This window comes from Prosopis cineraria, unplaced genomic scaffold (genome assembly GCF_029017545.1).
Source record: "Prosopis cineraria cultivar Desert tree isolate PC_DT_omini unplaced genomic scaffold, ASM2901754v1 PC3, whole genome shotgun sequence".
NCBI lineage: Eukaryota > Viridiplantae > Streptophyta > Magnoliopsida > Fabales > Fabaceae > Prosopis > Prosopis cineraria.
This window is the reverse complement of record NW_026555334.1, coordinates 14969982-14992006: the sequence shown is the minus strand read 5'-3', so window position 1 is coordinate 14992006 and position 22025 is coordinate 14969982. Positions and strand designations below refer to the sequence as shown.

The window sequence follows — 22025 nt, the reverse complement described above, 5'->3', positions numbered from 1 at the left end:
AAAATTATAAGTATTTATTACTGAAGGATATTATAACAAAATAATAATTCAAAAAAAGAGTCCTATTAAGGTCTTACCATGTCTGGATATTCTGAAGTCTGTTTAACTATTTACACTATTCAAGCTAAGATAGGATTACTAGAGTTCTTTCGTTTGAAGTGAGAAAGAAGTAGAGATAAGAACAAATATTGAGAAAAAAACTATTTACTTTGAGATGATTGTTTACTTTAGTCACCCGTCTCACATCAAAGAGATTTGAGGAAGGACTTGATTATATAAGTAGGTGTGCTGCACACTTTAATAGATTAGCCTTTTGGGGAGAAAGTAATGGCCCCGTGATAAAGTAGTATCAGAGCCAGACCTGAGTTTGCCCAGTCGGTGGGCCCCTCTGGTGGGCCACCTATGACAGGGGCATCACGGATTGGCCGGAAGAGTTGTCAGGTCCCACATCGGAAGAACTTGGGAAAGGACTTGGTTATATAAGCGGGGCGCTGCACACCCTAATAGGTTAGCCTTTTGGGGAGAGAGTAATGGTCCCGTGACACATTGCTCCATTACTAATGAAAAATTCCATTAGTCTAAAATCAACTTTAAAATAGATTCAGTCATGAATCAATTCTCAATCAATTACTAATTCCAATCAAACCTCATTTAACCAAAACTAGACATTTTTTTCATACATTACATGGGTTGGAATTAAGAAATTTAAAACAAATATTATTGATACAATTAATATCAATACATTTGAGATGGTTAAATTTTCATAAGTTCCTTTATTCAATCATTTTTCGTTTTGGATATTTTATTTTCCTTCTTAGATATTTCATTCATACACATCTTGTCTTTGGCTAAATTTTCAAATTATTAAATTTTTTTAATCTTTATAAATATTATAAATATAAATATTAAAAGGTCAAAAGGAAGAAAAGGATTTGTGCAAAATGCATAAGAAAGCACAATCTTATCTTCTTCACCAAGAAGAAAAGAGATTTTTTTTTTCTTATAGATATTCTTTGACCACGTATGTATGTATGTATAGTTAAAAAATTGAATATGTATTGTCCGTCGAATTGTTTCCACCTCGTTTTTTCAATGTGAAAAGATGAAGAGTCACCGCATTATATTATTAATACGGAATGTATGGTGAAACATGCACAATTTGAAGGGCCAAAACCGCGAGATAAGGAATGATTATCCAAATTAAACTTAAACTTTTTTTATTTCTTTTTTTTCATTTTACATATAATGTTTGTAGATAATAATTAATGAGAGTTGATTGATATTGAATACAATAAATCAAAAAAATGCATGAAAAATAGGAAAAGAAATTAAATGTCATTGATCAGGAAAGTTGAAAAGGCATGAGGAAGTACAACAAATGCAGAAGGATAGTCAGATGAAGTTAATACTAACAATAATTAAAATTTAAAAATGGAACCATTCTTAAATCAATGCTCCAGCGAAAGTAAATTGAAAATACATAAAAAATGAGAAAATAAATTAAATTTTATTAATCAGAAAAATTAAAAAGGCATGGAAAAGTATACAAATGGAGAATGATAGCCGAATGGAGTTAATAAAAATTAGTTAAAATAAATGAAAAAATAAATTAAATTCTGTCAATCAATAAAAAAAATTCAATCACATCAACCAATAAAATAGTAACATTAATATTAGGTTAAAATTAAATTAATTATATAAAAATTAATGGATCAATGGGATGGAATAATTAACATTTGTGATCAATCACCTTCATTCAACAAGATTAATAGATACATATTAATGATTGGTTGATTGATATGCTGAATATATGTTCATTAATTTAACATAATGACCCGATTTCCATTCATGGTGGTAATTCTAACAATTTTTTTTTTCATGCATTACACAAAAATTTGGTGTAGTCATTTATAAGGTTTTCATTGTTCAACTCATGTATAGAATTGTATAATGTCAAGATATATCAAATAATAACTTTCTCACGTAGCATGTAATTTTCCTACAGTATTACAGGCTGGCTACTTCTCGTCGTATATAAGATGATAAGAGTATGTATAAAATTCAAATTTAAATAAGATCTCAATAATGTACAATATTCCTGAAAGTGACTTGATACCATTAATAGTGTTCCTTTGCAGCGTGGAAATCTACTACAGTGTTGCAAGGCGGGCTGGTTCTTGTTTGTTAAATTAACGCCTCATCTGATATGCAAAATGAAATAAAGAAATATATTAAAAATAAAAATGCATGTATAGAGTACTATAAAATAATAATTAAGTGATAGGGTATGTTGCATATACAGCCCACAGGCGCCACGTTTATACAATGGGATATTTTTCTTATTTTCTTCAAGGTTACCAAGCGGAGCCCAAGGTTAAATTCTCAGTGAAGAATAGTTTTGTTACTACTCCAATCCTTTTCGTTTTTATTATAAATCATTTTTTAAAAAAATTATCCTTAAAATAAGTCTATTGATGAAGTATTTATTATTTTTGATATTACATTTATTTAAATTCATTAACTGTGAAAAAATGTGATATAATTTGAAATTTTTTCATTTAAATAGGTGTAACATTAAAAATTTATTCTTTTTCTAGATAAAGTTAATGACTTAAACATATTTTTTTTAATTTTAGTGAGGTAGTTAAAAGTGTTTTATACTCCCTCTATTTTTATTTGTAGGAAAAAAATGTATAAACAATCAGTTAACTATATTAATTATATTTAAAAATTAAAAAAATTAAACTACAATACCCTTCAATAATTGTGATAATCAAGCCTTCATTAATTATTTTTTATAATTATAAATGATAAAATTATGAGGGCTAATTTAAAAATTTTGCAATAAATATTTATTAAAAAATATAATTTTTGTTATATAAAAAAATAAGATCAAAATGATAGTTTTTTCTATAAATAAAAACAGAGGGCATAATAGCTAACAGAAGGAATATGTCACATGAGAAAGAGAAACATGAAGGATGAAATAAATGTTTGAGATAAAATAACTCAAACTTGAGTGAAAGGTATTTTTTAATTTAAAAGATATTCTCTTATTAAAGGTGATTAATAGAAGTTTGCTAAACGAATGAGCAATTACTTCTACGCGGGTAAAGATTAGTTTTAACTGTCTGTTAAAATATGATCCGAATAGTTTAGATTGGCAGAGGAAGCAAAGTGAAGATAAATCAAGTTCAAGTGGGGAGTTACTTTCAACCACCAACGCAGCGAGACAGTCGTTAGGGTAATTTAGCATTTTTACGCATTTTAAGTTTGGGAATATTGACAGCGTGGCACATCGTTCTCACTCTGCATGCACTTTTCAACGCTGACAAGTACCCCCCAGGTGGGACACGCCACTTTGTTTGCCTCAATGCTAATCTTGCGGGATTTCTTGAACCTGATGCTGTGTTTGGATTTTAGTTTGATAAAATTAATTACAAAAGAAAATAATTCTTAAATAGAATTTCAGATTAATTTTTTTTGGATTATCAATAGAGCTTTAAATAATTTCTACAGCGAAGTTTTAGAGTAGTCATAATTATTAATATAAAAAAAAAGAGTTTCAAAATATGAAGTATCTTAGGTGATTTTATTTTAAAATGGAATTTCAAGAGCGATAATTAATCATGAAAAGGTTTCTAACTAAACACCCTAAGATTTCACTGCAGGCTGATTTCTCATTTGCACCCCAAAAGCACCCAACCGAGAAAATAATGAAGAACCCATCCCGTGAAAAGAAAACATATTCCCCAAATCTTATTTATAAAATAACAACAATTAATTTTGATTTTATTTATAAATATTTTATTATTTTTTATATTTATCTTTATCTTTCTACCTTTATTAGATATTAAAAAAATTATTAAAGACAATTTTTTTTTAATTTTTATTAAAATTAGAAATAAAAACTTATTAAATTTTAAAATAAAATAGATGAAATTTAAGATTTGTTTATATTCTAGTGAAACATGTTAGAAGTTATTTATAAATAAAATTAAAAGGTGTCCAAAATATTGATTGCAACTTCAGATAAATTTGTCTTTATTATTGAACCCCGTACTGATAGTTTGCATGGAAAATGAAACAAGCTCAACAAAATGTGTTAGTGGGTGCCTAAGCAACAGATATGATGCTTGAGCTTGCACTCGTATGACACCTTTGAAAGAGATGCCATCTAAATTAGTGAGAGTCCAAAGTGAGTTGAGATAATGAAAGAGAAATGAAGTGATGAGGTAAGAACAATGAATAGGGATGAAATGAAGAGAGAGATGGAGAAGCATTGAAAGGAATGTATGAGGAGGGAGATGAGAGTGGTCCTTGAGATGGAGAGAGTATTAATAAAGTGGCCAACGAAGCATGACTGAAACGGTGGTTTCTTAGTAGAAGAGGCTCTCACCTATTTGGATTTGGGGCTCATCTTGGTTGCTCTTTTCCGAACCATCACACCACTAATTGCAGGACCATCTACCTCCTCCCATGTTCTCATCATTCCCTTTCTTTACTGCTTGGCTTCTCCCAACATGCAATGCAAACTATGTCTACATATTGTCAACCTCCTAATTAATTAAACATCACATGCATAATAATCTTGTGATTTCTTGTTTTTGCTTTGCAATTACTACTAATAATTACTACTTGTGTATGCTTGATTTTGGGATCAGTTTCAGTGTGATGAGTGCCAGTATGGACTGTCCAAATAAATGGTTTAGATTTAATGTATTATTTTTATATTTTTCATAACTTATTATTTGAATGAATAGGTAATTTAAAATAAATCTAATTTTATAAATGTTACTGTTTGGGTTGAAATATAATTTTTGCCCCAAATCCAAACTATTTAGGCTAAAAATGATGATTTTGCCCCCAGCTTACATAAGTTTTTTTAAAAAGAGGTGGTTGCTTGCTATAAAAAATGAAACGACGCACCCCTTTGAAAATGACAAAGAGTGAAAGAAGTTACGGAAAAAACTATAGCTAGCGATGTTAAAATAGTGGAGCATGGAGTGATAGAAAAACTATTGTCTTTGGCCTATGAAAAAGAAGCTGCCACACACATATGCAATCTCTACATTGTTTCAACTCTCATCAACTCTACACACAACTCTATAGAAAATTTTTCCAAACAATTAAAACAAATCAACCCCAAAATCTGTTTGCTTGGTGCAAAAATCGACACTGTGTCGTCTTCAATCTCACCTTGTGTGATTTACCCTCCTATGCAAACTTAGCTTTTTAAGCTAGTTTCTCAAAATTATATGTTTAAATACTCAAAGGATAGCGGAGCTTTAATCCCTTCATAGAAAATTGGGCCAATAGTTACTATGCTAAAACATATTTTTAACAACAACAAGAAGTTTTATTCTATTAAGTGATTTGACAATATGGATTGCACGATATCATTGTGCTTTATCATTCATCAAGTTTTTAGAAATGTTAACTAAGAAGTTTTGGTTAACAACTTCCATAAACATTCTCTTTAACCTTCCTTTACCTCTCTTAATAGGCTTCAAAATTATCCACTCCACTTTTATCACCGATGCCTTCTGTTGTCTTTTTTTATATATGTCCAAACTATTTTAAATAATTTTTTATCATTTTTCCTTCAATAAATGCTATTCTCACTTTTTTTTTGTATATGCTTATTTCAAATTTTATTTTTACGTGTATGTTCACACATCTATATCAACATTCTCACATTTACTACTTCAACTTTATATTCTTATTCTCTTATTAAAGCCCAACATTTATTATTATATAATATAGCTGGTCTTATAATAGTTCCATAAAACTTCACCTTAAATTTATTAGGTATTTTTGATTACAAATAACTCATTTAGCCTTGCTTCAATTAAACCAACCAACATCTTTATCAATTTTCCCATCATGTTGAATAATAGCTTTCAAATACCAAAACCTTTTCACTTGAGGTACACTTTGATTTTTCAATTTCACTCTTAAATTATTATTAACTGACCTCTTATCAAAATTAGAATAAAAATATTATGTCTCATTGCTATTCAAATAGAAATCTTTTGACTACGATACCTTCACTCATAACTCAAATTTACAATTAATCTCTTCTCTTATTTTCGCAATAAGAATTATACCATTTGCAAAAAACATACATTTGAGTATTTTCTCTTAAATATACTCATTCAAAACCTCTAAAATCAGATCAAATAAAAAAGGATTTAAAGATGTTCCTTGTTGTAGTTCAATTTTTATAGAAAAATTTTTTGTTTTACTACTAAATATTTTTATACTAATTATTGTCTCCTCATACATATCTTGTATAATTTAATATATGCAATTCGGGCTTCTTTCTTTTTTCAAACTTTTCAAAATACTTCTCTTAATATATGGTTATCAGCTTGATCCATTTAGATAATCCATTTTTTTCATGGTAGATCCAGACACACTTTAAATTCACCATTGACAAATTTTTGGCATGTTAAACCAACCCATTACATTTATGGAGTAACCAAAGGGGCCTATCGATAAGATTCGGACAATGAGATGGTGAATTTGTTGCACAATCAATGCGACAATTAAAATGCGCAGGAATTAATTTCAAATTGAAATGAATTGATGAAGCGGTGTGCATTATTTGATGTGAAAAGTAAAAAGCGAAGACAAAGGAAAAAAAGGACAGGGTGCTTTATAAGAGAAGAATCAAATGTCATGAAACAAGAGCTGAAAGGCAGAAGAAGCAAGAGTACTCTGGAGAATCATACCAATAGATACTGGAATTGTCGTAAGCATAATGTACTCGCCCTTGTTTGGAGGGCATAATCAAAAAGAGACAAACACTATCTTCATTCCATCTTTCGAGGCCTTGGGCCTCTCCTTAGTATGACCAATGGTATTTTTGCGTGCCAGTTTGTGTGTGGTCAGTTTCATTGAAGACCCGCCCCACGTCCCGTGAACCCTGCCAATTCACAATTCCATTATCAATCTAATAACTCTGTTTGCTCATTTGATTTGTGGTGGTGGATTATCTCAGGAGCTCCGTGAGCCGCCGCGCCCACGTCACGGTGGTCTCACATTTCCCTTGTCCTAGTTCATACTTTACCGCCACCGCCCTTCTCCAACGTTAATCATTCGGATCCTCACATGCTATTTAATACCTTGTCGGATCTCCATCAAAATTCAAAATGACATTCAAATAATTATTTTTCAAATTGGAATTGTCCTTCAACGTATGCTTTTTGGAAAAAAATGGGCATCCCATTACAAGAGATACTTTAATAAAAATAAAATTTTATTAATAATACTTCTTTAATATTATCTCTTTCATTATATTCTTTTTATTTAATATTATTTCATAAATTAAATATTAAATTAAGAGTATTTTTAAAAATTTATATTTTTATTTTGAAATATCAAAATTGTAATATGTATTTAATAAATTTTTATTCATCTTTGTAATTTTATTTAAAAATATTTTATAATTTAAAGCGAGAAATAGTACTATAGTCAAGTTATGAAGAAATTAAATATTTATTTTTTTATTTGATTTGGTTGGACTATAAGACGGGCAAGTTGCAAGGCTTTTGCATATATAGTTCATTTTATAGAACCAAACTTAATAAATAGATTAACATTTGTTATATTTTACATTATGGCCATTTTAATATTTAGTTGAGTTTTATATGATAAAACTACCTTCTTTGCAAATAATATAACCTTTCAAATATTTTTTTTAGACAAAAACCTTATTTCAAATACTGAAAGATGGAAGAAAGCTTCATTTAACCTTCTTTTTTTTTAAAAAAAGACAAGATTAAGTATTCGCATATTTGCAAGATTAAATAGTGTCGATAAGTTTTTACTAATATAATTTATCAGTAAATATTATTATATATCATTGATATATTATTGTAGATCAAAAACATAAAAAAACATAATCATTTGCTCAAAATGGATCACATACGAACCCTAAAATTTTTTGAACATCTTAGCTTATCACAAAAAATTAAATACCTAAACTAATAAATTTTATTTTTCATCATAAGAAATGACGAGATTAAGTATCTCCATATCTACAAAATTAAATAGTATTAATAAGTTTTCACTTATATGGTTTGTCAGTGATATAAAATTGTGAATTAAAAACATGAAAAAAAAAACATAATCATTTGCCTAAAAAATATCAAACATATGTAGTAAAAAATTCTAAACATTTTAGCTTATTGCAAAGAATTAAAATACTCTTCTGCAATGAAAGTTATGGGTTTACATTCATCTTCGAGCAAGGAAGCCTAGGAATGATATTCATTTGCAAAGGCACAAAATTGAACTACTCATTTTGGAACGTCTCTTGCAGAATAGTGCACTTGTTAAGACAATAAGAGAGTAATATGTGAATATCATCTTGATTCCTCCACCTACCAAGAAAAGGAAATAATTATTGTAAAAAGGGAAAAGATATGATGGACATATGTGCACAAACCTGATTCAGGTAGTTAAAAGTTAAAATCATTTAATTATTTATAGGAAATATATTTGTGGATCAGTTTATGTAAAGTGTTTTAATAACATATTTGTTTTGTGGATAAAAAAAAACACCTCTAATTATGGTTTGTCAGTGATATAAAATTGTGAATTAGAAACATGAAAAAAAACATAATCATTTGCCTAAAAAATATCAAACATATGTCGTAAAAAATTCTGAACATTTTAGCTTATTACAAAGAATTAAAATACTCCTCTGCAATGAAAGTTATGAATTTATATTCATCTTCGAGTAAGGAAGCTTAGGAATGAGATTTATTTCCAAAGGCACAAAATTGAACTACTCATTTTGAAATGTCTCTTGCAGAATAGTGCACTTGGTAGGACAATAAGAAAGTAATATGTGAATATCAACTTGATTCCTTTGCCTACCAAGAAAAGGAAATAATTATTGTGGAAAGGGAAAAGATATGATGAACGTATATGCACAGACTTGATTCAGGTAGTTAAAAGTTAAAATCATTTAATTATTTATAGGAAATATATTTGTGGATCAATTTATGTAAAGTGTTTTAATAATATATTTGTTTTGTGGATAAAAAAAACACCGCTAATTAATTTTTTGAATAAACTACATTTTAAAATATGTAAAAAATTTATGTATAATATATAGGATCTGTATTTTTCATTGGCCACTGGGCGAATTTACTTGCAAGTCACGTTATCACAGGGAAGTCAGATTCGATTAACTGTATTGGTTATGGACATAATGATTGGGCCAAGCCCAATAAACTTGTACGGTCATTTTTTTCCCAATGGGTTTAAGAAAAGGGGTATGGAGTTTAATCGAACTAGAATGGCATTGCATTTGTCTGATATGAATCATATTGTTTGCATATTGTAAACATTGCAATTTGAACATTTTTGTATCTAATATTGATATCGGTATGTTTTTTGGTCATACAATATAAATATAATAACTTTACATAGCTTAATAAATTCAGTTAAAATTAATTAATGTTTTTTAAAACTTTAAACTTAATGTCAATGAAATTCATTAACTAGATCTAGAAGATTATTTAGTTAATTATGATAATTGTTCAGTCAATTATGAGATATATGCTGGTAAAAAAAAATTAATTAAGAAAAAAATTAATTAAGAAATATAAAAGAAAAGCGAATTGCTGGTAAAAAAAAAATGAAAGCAAAGGATATTTAGAAAAAGAAAGTTACTGCTTTAGACAAAGAATTTTTAAGTTTTATATTAAGGACCAGAGTGTGGGTACTTTTTTCATAATTAAATACATTTTTGTTGCATAAGACAAAGGTAAAATTCTTAAAGTACATGAGATATATGAAACCTGGTAAGATTATATGCTTAAATTAAAATTGGTGGCATCAAGTTTCTTGCTCTTCCTTCATTCTCTCCTTGTGTGACTCACCTTTTGTCCTCATATCACCCTTTTTTGTTTTAACAGTGGCATTGTATGGGAAATTAATCAATAAATTGAGAGAACAAGTTGCAAATACCTGTCTTGTCTTGCAAGCATACACATCTCATATTCTCTCTCACGTGGCATCGATCATCATGTTTGTTTGTGACTTGAAGTTGAAGGCTAAGGTTGTTTGTCCCTCTGTCATTCGGAGAAGCTTTAATTTTGCCATTCGTAGAAGGATTTATATTTATCATCTATCAGCTAAAGAATAAGTGCCAGACACAAACACACATACATATATTACCTCACTTCACAGCCATCTCTTCCCCTTTGAAAAGGATATTGGAACCATTACTTCACTTATTTAATTAAAATTTGCCCAATTATGTAACCAAACCAAAAAATAATAATAATAATAATAAATTGCCCGGACATACTCATATTTTGAAACGTACACGTCTTTTCTATAATGGCGTAATATGCGCAAATGTTATTATTTACAAACAAAGCAGGATAGAAAAAATAATGTCCTTTTTTTTTTTTAATTTAAAGACACTTATGTATAACTTTAAACTTCCAAAATTGAAAATATATCCTTAACTTTCATACTCACAAGTTTTCCCCTTTTTTTTCTGGGTTTTCGCTTTTAATGACATTCAGTTACATATGAATTGATATGTCATGAATATTTGAGTTGAAGTCGTCAAAATATAAAATCAGAATTCAGAAAATTATTTGTAAAGCAACCCGATCGATACAGTGGTTGTTGGGTGGATATATTAATTTACAGGTTGGGTCTGCAATTTTGGATGATACAGTTTATTACTCCTTAGGTGGAAGAACTCAAACAGGAAAAGAAAACAAGAGAAATTTCCTTTTTTCAAATTCTGGTCAGAACGAATCTCAACTATATATTAATTACCTGTGACCTAATTAACTCTGTAGAATTGGAAAAGCTATAACACATCATCATCTCAACCGCTTATATATATAAATATACACACAAGCATAATCATGTTGCAGTGAAATCCGAAGAAGTTGAGGAGATCAGAGATCAAGGGATAAGGCAATATAAATCAACGTCAAAGCAGCAGATAATCATGAAGACAGAGACCTCTCGCTCTCTGGGCGGATATATAAAGCATGGAATAGCGTCGTGGTTCTTAGGCTGTTTTGGAATGAACGGCAACTACAACAAGGAGGAGAAGAAGATGGAGTACAGTAACAGGACAGCGAAAAGATGGAGACATCTCAGCGGCGAAAATCATTGGAAAGACCTCCTCGATCCTCTCGACCTAGACCTACGCAAATACATCATCCCCTACGGAGAAATGGCACAAGCAACCTACGACACTTTCAACACGGAGAAGAAATCCAAGTTCGCCGGAAGCAGCCGGTACGCGAGAAGCGACTTGTTCTCAAAGGTGGGTTTGGAGAAGGGAGATGGCCATCCGGTCAAGTATTGCATCACAAAGTATCTGTACGCGACGTCGGCGATCGACGTGCCGGAGGCGTTCATGGTAAAGTCGTGGTCGAGGGAGGCGTGGAGCAAGGAGTCGAACTGGATAGGGTTTGTGGCAGTGGCGACGGAGGAGGGGACGGCGGCGATGGGACGGAGGGACATAGTGGTTGCTTGGAGAGGGACGGTCCAGACGCTGGAGTGGGTTAATGATTTTGAGTTCATTTTGGTATCAGCTTCGAAAGTGTTTCAAAGAGACGATGATCCCTCCTTGCACCAAGGTTGGTACTCTATTTACACTTCCGAAGACCCTCGTTCTCCCTTCAATAAGACCAGTGCCAGAAACCAGGTATGTATTTATTTTTTACATATTTCCTTCTCGAAAATTAATGTGACAATATAGGATTAGTGGGCTTTAATTTTTAGGTCTCAACTATTCCATCATATAGTGTAATTTTCTCCCATAACTTTCGAAAATAATATATTAGTAACTAATGTTACAAAAATTAACTTAAACAGTTCATTGACCTAAATTTCAAAAAAAAAAAAACATAAAAATTACAGAAAAAATATCTTAAAAAGGGATTTAATTGATATTAATTTTTTATAAGATATTTATTTATAATTTTATGAGGTTTTTTCGGTAATTTTTGAAATTTTTTAAGTGAAATAATGTTCAAAATTAACTTTTAATTTAATAGATACCTATTGTCATTTATTTAAAAGTTGAAGAGAAAAGTGTATCACATTAAATTTTAGAACCATAAACTTCTAAATGAATAGTTAGTTGGAAAAAAATGCCTTTTAACCCATGAGAGAGAGAGAGAGAGAGAGAGAGAGCAACTTATGATGATGGAAATCGTAATGTTGATAAACAGGTTCTGAGCGAGATCAGAAGATTGGTGGAGTTATATAAGAACGAAGAGATCAGTATAACTATAACAGGGCACAGCTTAGGAGCAGCACTTGCGACGCTTAACGCAGCGGATATAGTTGCCAATCGCTACAACGCACCTAGAGATCAACCTCTGAATTCATGTCTAGTCACAGTGTTCGCATTCGCGAGTCCTCGTGTGGGAGACTTAAATTTCCAGAAGCTATTCTCAAAGTACAAAGATCTTCGAGTCCTGCGAATTCGGAATGAGCTAGACATCGTCCCAAACTATCCTCTGATAGGATATTTTGACGTTGGGGAAGAGCTGAAGATCGATACTCGAAAATCAAAGTACTTGAAGAGCCCAGGGAATGCAGCGAGCTGGCATAACTTGGAAGCTTATTTGCATGGAGTGGCGGGAACGCAAGGGAGCCAATCGGGAGGCTTCAGGTTGGAGGTGAATCGTGATATTGCACTCGTGAACAAGTCTCTGGATGGTTTGAAAGATGAGCTTCTGGTCCCTGCGTCGTGGAGAATTGAGAAGAATAAGGGTATGGTGCAACAGATTGATGGATCTTGGAAGTTGATGGATCATGAGGAAGATGATGACTATTGATCGACGAAGTTGCGTGTTAGAGGGTGATTTCATAATTAATTAATTTTAAATATACAGAAGATACGATTCTTTGTTCTTTTTACAACACGGTCAAGTCGTTTCCTTTGTTGTATTGACTAAACGCATTTGCTTGCTAACCCACCCTGACATTCATTACCAAAGCTTCGATCGACCAAATAATTTCACAGAAATACGTTTATCCATGCATAAACTCCAACTGTTCCACTTATCCCTTTCGTTTCTATGTATAAAAGAAACTATTGCTTGTTTTATCTTTATTCATAAATAAAGTTATATATTTCAATAAGTATTTATTATAATTTTTTAAAATTATCTCTTACAAACTTAATTTTTATTCATATGAAACAATTATTGTAGCCTTATTTTGATTAAATATTTATATAGTTGATAATTTAGACCAAATCCAATTAGTCATTTCAAACTAACTTGACTATATAGGTCTTTTTAAAAAGATATGATACTTTTAACCTGATCCTAATAAGCTTGGCTTAAATAAACCCAATCGTTAAAATTATCAGCTCTATATGTATGTAAAGTTTGTAATTCAAGCTAAGCTTCATAAGTTAGCCCGAACCCGTCAGAAAAAGTTAGGATCATGTTTGATTGTATGAGTTTTTTTTTAAAAGATAGAATACTTTAAACCTGATCTGTATTAACCCTAACCCAAATAAGGCACGTCCATTTGAATTACTGACTTTAATACTTTAGTCTAATTTTTTTATTTCTAAACACAATTATTATCCTTAACTAATATTTTTTAAAATTATATGATGCAGATATTTTCTTTTATACATAAAAACAGAGTAAGTAATCAACAAAAAATTGCCTTTGAATCTCATTTCTTGGCGAGTATATATTTTGAAAGATATGGATTACTTGTTTCGTTGGTTTCCCATTCTTTGAACAAGCGGAGGACAGGCATGGGTATATGCAAGAAAAAAAGGGGGGTTCTTTTGAATATTTTTAGGAATTATTTGTGCTTACCAAAAAAATTAAATAACAAATGAAACAAAAATATTAGAACTAGCATGCCCAAATAATTAACATAAATTATGCTCAATCAGTTTAGTCTAATAATTGAATATAAAGAAAATCATTCATAAGTGACTCATAATTTTTTAATCCAACTTAATTATGTTTTTTTAAGAAAAATATCTCTGTGATATGCAAATATTATAATTTACAAGTAGTTTTAATCTCTATTTTATAGCATAAAATTTTATTTTTTTATTAAAAAAAAGTTTAGATAAGTTAAGTTTTGAAGGATTACCATGCCCAAACATGTTTTTAAATTCAAAATGCTTAAGATATTTATAGATTGTTTACCTTTCCTTGCCTCGACAATAAAATTTGAACTCATGATCTTATAAATTATAGATTGAATCTTTACTAATATGACTAATCTTCATTGGCTCAAATTTACTTTCTCTTGTTACATCTCAGTAACAAAACGATCTTAATTTTTAGTTAAGGTGACAAACTGCCACAAGCATGTGAATTAGCATCCAAATGGTCTCATTTTAACATGCAACTACTTCAATTTGCTAGTGTAGTGCCGTAGTTATTGAAATTACCAGAGGTCACATATTGTGAAGTGCAAGATGTACCAAGCCCAGGAATAGTGTATGTTCCATCCAATAAACCCCTTGTGATCCATCTATAAGCAGCCTCAGTCAAATGCAAGCCATCCCAGCTCACATATCTTGAAGGGTCATCAATATGTACCACTCCTGAGTAGCTGCATAGTGCTGATTCATTAAAATTGTAGGGACCCCCACCTCCACAGCAAACTTTCAGAACATTGTTGTCAAATCCTGAAATCGGAAGAAGCAAATCAGAGTGTCAGTATCTTCCACCAAACCCAGTAACTATATTCAGATGTTCCATAAGTTGAGAGGAAAGGATTACCAAATTGTTCTGGAGAACGGTAAAGCTGAAATGCAGCGTTGAAATAATCGGCATAGATGATTTTAGTGTGGGGATACAACACTTGAAGTTCATTGAGTTCAGTTTGAAGCACCTTATTGTGGTAATCAAAAAACGTGTTTAACCATTTTAAGCAGCCACCTTTGTCATACTCGTCTCCATCTTTAACTGCAAACCTAGTTAAATAGGCTGGATTGCATCCCAGTGGTAGATTTCCAGGAACCATTAGTGTTACAGCCCCTGCGTTAATCAACTCCTGTAGTGATAAATAAAACAGCCAAATTGTAAGCAAATGACTTGAATCAGCACAGAGATGAGAAATAAAGTGTCTTGGATTCTTCAGAGAAACTGAATGTAGCCTCACTCTGGATTATAGTAAAATAAAAACACTTTCTCTTGCATACAAATGACGTAGATCAATTCCCTTCACACAATCAACATACCATCATCTGAATAGAATCTAAACTCGGGACTATACTGTAATAGCCACTAATTAAGAATGCTTACACTGATTGCTGAGGTGATTGCAGAGATTACTTGCGGTACGTAAGTTTTAAGCTCTTCCAAGCTCCTTGGTTGAGACAAGGGATAACCATAATCATTGCCTCCGATCTCTCCAACAACAAATAAGGCGTTGCCAACGACTTTTTTGCAGCCTGCAAAACTAAAATCTCATAAATTGCTTCAAATAGAAATGGGAATTAACTTACAGGGAAAGAAAGACCTAACTTGCAGAAAATGTAATCACTACCTGTGTTTTCCGTGAACTTCAGTTTTTTTAGAAAAAAATTATATACCAAGTCCACAATTAAAATTCCATAAACCTCTATCTTTTTTTATTCTTTTTCGGTAGAACAGCATGGCCAAAGTCTTAAAAAAAAAAAACGAAAGATAAAAGCACGCAAGACACCATGCTTAGAAAGGCAGCTCCAATAGTGCTCCCACACAACAACCAGACCATATTCTTGTGCAGTCAGTCCATCATCTGAAAGCTATGTTCTTGAAATATACTATAACTAGCCATTAAATCAGCACAATTACTTGCTTGTCGGCAAGCGTTAACCTTTTTAATTTTGGTCAGCACGCTTGCAATTTTAATTAGCTCTAATTTTTTATCTGATTTGGTTAGATTAGCATATCAAGCCCCAGGCCTTTGCTCTTTATGAACAAATCTGCATGTTTGGTTTTGGTTGGTTCTTATGGTTGGACATAAAATTCAAACCTTCAGACAGGTATATAATTAACAGTAAAAACGATCACATAAAAAGTTTAGGAGGGGAGGGAAGGGAAGGGTTTACTTGAAGAAGAATTGCAGAAAGAAGGCAGAAATTCCTTGAACCAATCTACTTGTACCCTCAGAGAATAGTAGGCAGCAACTTCGACATCAAAACCTTTCTCTTCAAAGAACACACCGTCCACCGCAGTGGCTCCGGCAACTGCGAAATTCACCCCCTGCTGTGTACTCCAATCCTTCACATTCCCGTTTTTAATAAACAAATACGGTTTCACCAGTGGAAGATGCAGAGATTCGGCTGCCCAAACCCAAAATCAAGAACATTTGACATTAATTAGTGAAGAACAAGAAATGCCAGGAAAACACGAGATCTTACGTTGAGTTCATCGTTCGGTACCAATGGAATCGAGGATTAGGCGACCATCGGAGCATCGTCCAGTGGGGCGATGAAAATGGGTTGATCCGTAGGGAGGACGCAAGCAATCAGGGCGCTGAGACGACGTAATGAATTGCAAGTTTCCAGTATCAGTGAGCGAGTCGCCGAAGCTGAAGATTGACGTGTAGCATCCTAATAAAGCGGCGGGGATGGTCAATGATACAGCTACAAGTAGTGGTAGCCACCGTGCTTGCAGCGACGGAGCACCAATCATTGTTCTCACATCTATCCCACCAATCGATAATATGATTCGTTCTTTCTATACCGTTCTCCACTTCAAGCCAACCAACTCGTGGTATTCGTGGAACCGGGTATGATGTGACACAAGAAGATCAATTGCTTAATTGTCCAACAATATCGGCCCTATCAACAAGCCTTATCTCATTAAACGAGACCGGTTATATAAATTGCTATTAATAACCAAAACATTTGGCCATAACGTACCAAAAACTGTTTAGTAATTCGATTTGTAAAGATCCGTTTGCTCTTAAACTATCTGTTTGATCTTGATTTCAATTAGAAATCCTTCGGAGATAATTTATTTGATAAAATTTCTCTCTAATAAGTCCTCCCGGACTACATTTCAAAGAAGAGTACTTGGATCAATATTTATCCCACATTACAATCAAGATGGAATCTGAGGGACAAGTTGGAGGCCCCTGAAATGACAAAGAATATTTCTTATCTTGTTTCCCAAATCTGGTAGGTTTCTTCTGTACAGGTTCTCAAGCGGGAAATCGCTGAATCATAGCGCAGATTATTGCATACGAAATTCTATCGAGGATTTGGAGGACGGCCGTTAGCTGCAGCAACGCGTGATCCCCACTCCAGCAATTCTTTGCTGGCATCATCCTTGTGAACAAAAACTTCTACGAAACACACAGAGCCTTTATTTGGTCCCGTAGCTGTTGCAATTGCTTCTGTTAGATCATCCTCACTTCGTGCCTACACTTGCAGCAACACAGTCCATCAGTAACATGACCAAAACACTTCATGGAAGAGCTTTATGAGGCATCAATAACAAGATTATAGGGTTAATGAAGCGAGTATTCCTTTTCATTCCATTCTGCTTCATTTTATTTTGGTAGACATGCTTCGTCCGCGCGTTATTTAAAGTCACAGGTTTATTTAAAATATTTAAGACCCATGAATAATTTCATAATATCCAACACGCCTATTGGCATATAGATTTTTTTTTAAGTTTGGAGTGATTAAAGCACACTATATTTTACGAAAATACTTAATTTTAAATTACTGAGAAAAGTACTAATTTTATTATAATCTCTAAAATAATCTACTTTGTGAGCATGAATTCGCAGTTCTTAAACCTACGTCCATCTGACCAGTGGCCATGAGATAAACAGAGCCTAGACATGTGATAATTAATATTAACAACTAATAAATAATTGAGTCAGCTTTTAAATCAAAATTAGCTAAAAAAATTTCCAACATTTTTGAAACAAATCATTTTTTCTTTCAATCAAAGTTTTCTATATTTCTGTTTCTCTTGATAGTTAACCTCAAAGTTCAACAAAAGTGTTCACAAAGATTTACCAAAAAATATTTGATATTAAACTAGTTCAAAACAAATTTTAGACAAACTATGTGTAGTTTGGAACCAGCTAGAATTTAAGAGGATTTGTGAAACCTTTTTTAACTTAAGCAGTTCCGCAACGGCTCTCAAGTAGCCATAGACATCATGGACATGCAGAAAAGCATGAAGATAATGTGAAAGCTCATCATCAGCCACAGTTCTACTTTATCAAAAATATTCGACTTTATGATGCATATAACCTAATGACATATCAGGATTAACTGTTCCATTCATGCTAACCTTTGCCGTCCAGCATTTGCCCTCTCCATTATGAATAGCATCAACAAGGCCAGTGTAGTCCCAATCCTTGATCACATGGTATGGGCCATCATGAATCTCAACTTCATTGGTATAACCGCCATTGTTGATAAGGAATATGATGTTCCTTTGTCCACAGCGGATCATTGTTGAAATATCCTGCACTGTTACCTATAATGACATCCCATCAAATTGTTAATATTTATGACCATTATCAGCTATAGCAATACCTTCTGTTTTGTGAAAATGCCTTAAAATCTGAGCTTTTCATGTATAATGATTGAGAAAAAAATTATTATCAGGATATCTAGTAGACTGTTTCAATTTTCATAATCTTACGGACCTGAAAACTCCCATCCCCAATGCAAGCAATTACACGCTTATCTTTTGCAGCTTCTGCATATCCAAGAGCAGCACCTACTGACCAACCAATAGATCCATATTGCATCTGGAATTCATAACTGAAAGTTTGGTGTTGTTAATGTACGTTAGACATAATTAGTGCATTGTTCAATGCAAATATTTTATAAAACTTACCCGCAGTTATTAGGGAGACGAAGCTTCTGATGGTTGAACCAAGAATCTTCAGCAATGATGGCAGTATCTCCACCCAGCAGGTTCTGTTCAACAGATTCAATTAATGAACTAAAAGGAGAACTTACTTGAGGAATTTGGTCAGGCAAATCAAAACAGACTCTGAATTTGCTGTACATGACGTATTATGGAATAGTTTGTTCCAAGTCTATGAGAAATGTTCAAAATTATATTCACACAACTAATGCAAATCATAGAAATGGTTTAAAATAATGAATCTCTTTAAGGGACCATAAGGCTACCAATATGATCTATCAAAGAGCCACTAGAAACTTCACTTTTTACGTACAAACTAATAGTGGTTTTCATAATTTTAAGATACCACCAACCCGCATGAGTTTGAATCGTAGAGTACATGCTAACACCAACCTTGTATGAAAATTCCAGTCTGAACTGAAATTTTTTATAGAACTAGGGAATAAAGGCGGAAAGTTCAAACTATCTGGTCAGTTATACTCTAATACCATGTCAAAAAGCCAAGAAACCTAAGAATTTAAGAAATAAAAAACCTAATTTCACCTAAATCAATGGATATTGTTGACAACCTTGTATGAATATCTAGTTATCTAGCATCAATTAGTCAGCAATATAGCAACTAATTGGGCTTCGTGTTTGCATTCTTTAAAAAAATACCCAATGCTTTAATTTAAGTAGTTGATCCCCGATCAATTGACAAGTGATACATCATTTGGTTAAGCATGAGCAAGACTTGTATAATCTTTAGAAACTTACCTGAATGTGCTTAAATAGAATGTTAACTCTTAAAGGTTCATTGTTCTCCCGCTTCAAAGGAATGCCAGGGGGAACAAAGATCCGCCGGTAATTCTCCACAGCTGTGCTGTTTCTCTTCAGCTTCTTGGACAATGCAGTTAAGAAATCAACCATGAAAACCCATCCCAAGGAGGGACCGTTGCCGATAGTCATCCAATTAGGCTGTTATTGCTTTCTCCTTCTTTACCAACAATGAGTATCCGACAGAGCTGTAGTCATTGAAGATAGGGCCAACAAAAATATAGGCACCAGCAGACTCCACTATCTCGCCACAAAATGTTGTACTAACAGCACCCCAGTATGCCCCAATGAAATGTGGATGATGCTCTGGTACGAGCCCCTTCCCTGAGGGCATTACAGCTATTGGATATCCACTGGCTTCAATTAACTCCAAAAGGGCCTGTTGCGCCTTTGCCACCCTTAGTTTTGGCCCACCCACTATGACTCGCTTCACAGCTTTGTCTAGCACGGCGGCTGTTGCTTCCACAGCAGCTTCTAGTCCTAACTGGTTGCTCACGCTGCATAAAACAAAGTACGTTACTGTAATCCCACGAAGGGTTGTAAGAACAAACAGAACATGATTGAGAAAAGGGAAATGGAAGTTACTCTCAGACCCATACTCTATCACGGAAGCAGAGAATATAAAGTAAATCACATTCTCAAAACAAGTGCAGTAAATTACACATACATGAGTAGATGTAAGTGTTAAGAAGTCTAAGAAAAGTCGACAAAGAATGCTTCATAAACTCATGGAGTTAATTTCAAGATGCAACGCAGGCAAACTACTTGTGAATCACGCATACAATACTTCCTCCATGACAAATGAACTTTCACATTCCAGAGGCAAGAATATAAATTGTCATATAAATTCGGAATAAGCAATAATGAAATTACAAAAAAAAGGATTAAACTAAAACAATGTGAGTAAGTAACAAAAAGAAGTCATACGTTGGTGCAAGATAAAACGGAACTGGGTCTCGGGCAAAAGTTGGATGAGGAATTCCAGATAAATTACAGCTTACGCTCAATAAACCGGCTTGCTTTCCTTCAAAGCAGTTGATATTGCTGTATCAATGAGCTCATGTGCATCATCCAAGTTATTTAACACTGCCTGAAAGGATCATTCATCACCAAATTAGAGATCAGTGCTTTAAAGTGAGAACAAATAAATTGAACGAAATAACAACAACAATAATCACTGCTCACCTGGAAATAAGTGACAGTCTGAAAGCAGCGTAGCTCTTGGGTGAAATCGGGCAAACCGTTGTGTGATGAATGACCCGGTTCGTCCCATAATTATTGGAATTCGGCCCCCCAACGATACAAATAAGTGGCAAATTCTCGCTGTAAGCTCCAGCGATGGCATTCAGAACGCTGAGCCCACCGACGGTGAAGGTGACCACACACGCTTCAACGCCCTTGGCACGTGCGTAGCCGGCGTTGAGCTCGTTGCAGCAGCCGACCACATTGAGCTGTGGCTCGGCGATCAGATGGTCCAGAAGGGTCAAATTGAAGTCACCCGGCACGAAAAAGACATCACTCACGCCAATCTCGACCAATCGCCAAGCCAAGTAGCAACCCAAGGTGCCACTGGAAGCAGAAGGCTGAACCGGCGCCGGAGCCGAGCTGGGCGGAGCAGTTGAACCGACTTGCGTATTAGACTTCTCCATGGATGGGAAAATGGGTATGGAAATTCAAGAAGCGTGCATGGCTCAGTAGAGTAAAGGGCTGTTGATGGGTTTATGAAGAGGTTTTGAGACGATGGTTTATTTATAGGTTGTGGCATGGTCGCCAAAAGAAAAACCATGGGCACTATTCAGAGTCATATACTTGGGCAAGGGGACAGGAAGACCGTGAGAAATTTTTGCATAGGCAATGCCCCCATCATTTTTATGTCATTTATGCTCTGTATGCTGCTATGCTGTGTGAAATAAAAATATAACATGTTATATAATTATAATAAATTATACATATAAATTAATTTTGTTACTAATAATGATAGATTGAAATATAATAAATTAAAAGGAACTCTATTTCAGAAATAAAGTAATTAAAATTAATGACTATAAAATTTATCTAATTAAACTAGTGCAGTATAACATGTTTTTATTAAATAACAGCAATTCATGATAAAAATGTGGGTCCGCAATAACGGTTCTTCTTGGAGGCCCTAAGGTTTTGTTAGCCAAGAGCATCTAATAGTTTAGGATAAGAAAAAAAAGGTAAAAATACTCATAACATTATTAAAATTGGTGTAAAAGTAATTAATCCATTAAAATTCATTAAATGTTAACCATTTAGATAACACCTAAGTAGAAGTTGACCGTTTTTGCTGACATAAACAAAAAA

General features: G+C 33.1%; 2 protein-coding genes and 1 pseudogene across 3 annotated transcripts; 1 reads left to right on the top strand and 2 right to left on the bottom strand.

The window, feature by feature from the left end:
* Positions 1-8227: 8227 nt before the first annotated feature.
* LOC129306131 (GDSL esterase/lipase At1g31550-like) lies at positions 8228-16829 on the bottom strand. Of its 2 annotated transcripts, XM_054946513.1 has the most exons (7): positions 16421-16829; positions 16088-16321; positions 15297-15445; positions 14772-15045; positions 14438-14677; positions 9988-10091; positions 8228-8390 (listed from the first exon to the last, which is right to left on the bottom strand). In XM_054946513.1, the coding sequence occupies exons 1-6, from the start codon at positions 16671-16673 to the stop codon at positions 10027-10029; spliced, it is 1215 nt and encodes a 404-aa protein (XP_054802488.1). In that variant the 5' UTR covers positions 16674-16829; the 3' UTR covers positions 8228-8390; positions 9988-10026. The 2 variants fall into 2 exon arrangements, with proteins under 2 accessions (XP_054802488.1, XP_054802487.1); XM_054946512.1 differs by lacking the exon at positions 8228-8390 and having other exon boundaries at positions 9780-10091.
* Positions 10756-13089, top strand: LOC129306130 (phospholipase A1-IIgamma). Its single transcript, XM_054946510.1, has 2 exons — positions 10756-11701; positions 12231-13089. The coding sequence occupies exons 1-2, from the start codon at positions 10994-10996 to the stop codon at positions 12840-12842; spliced, it is 1320 nt and encodes a 439-aa protein (XP_054802485.1). The 5' UTR covers positions 10756-10993; the 3' UTR covers positions 12843-13089.
* Positions 16830-16969: 140 nt separating the features above from the next.
* Positions 16970-21450, bottom strand: LOC129306129 (pyruvate decarboxylase 1-like; annotated as a pseudogene).
* Between the last annotated feature and the right edge of the window lie 575 nt (positions 21451-22025).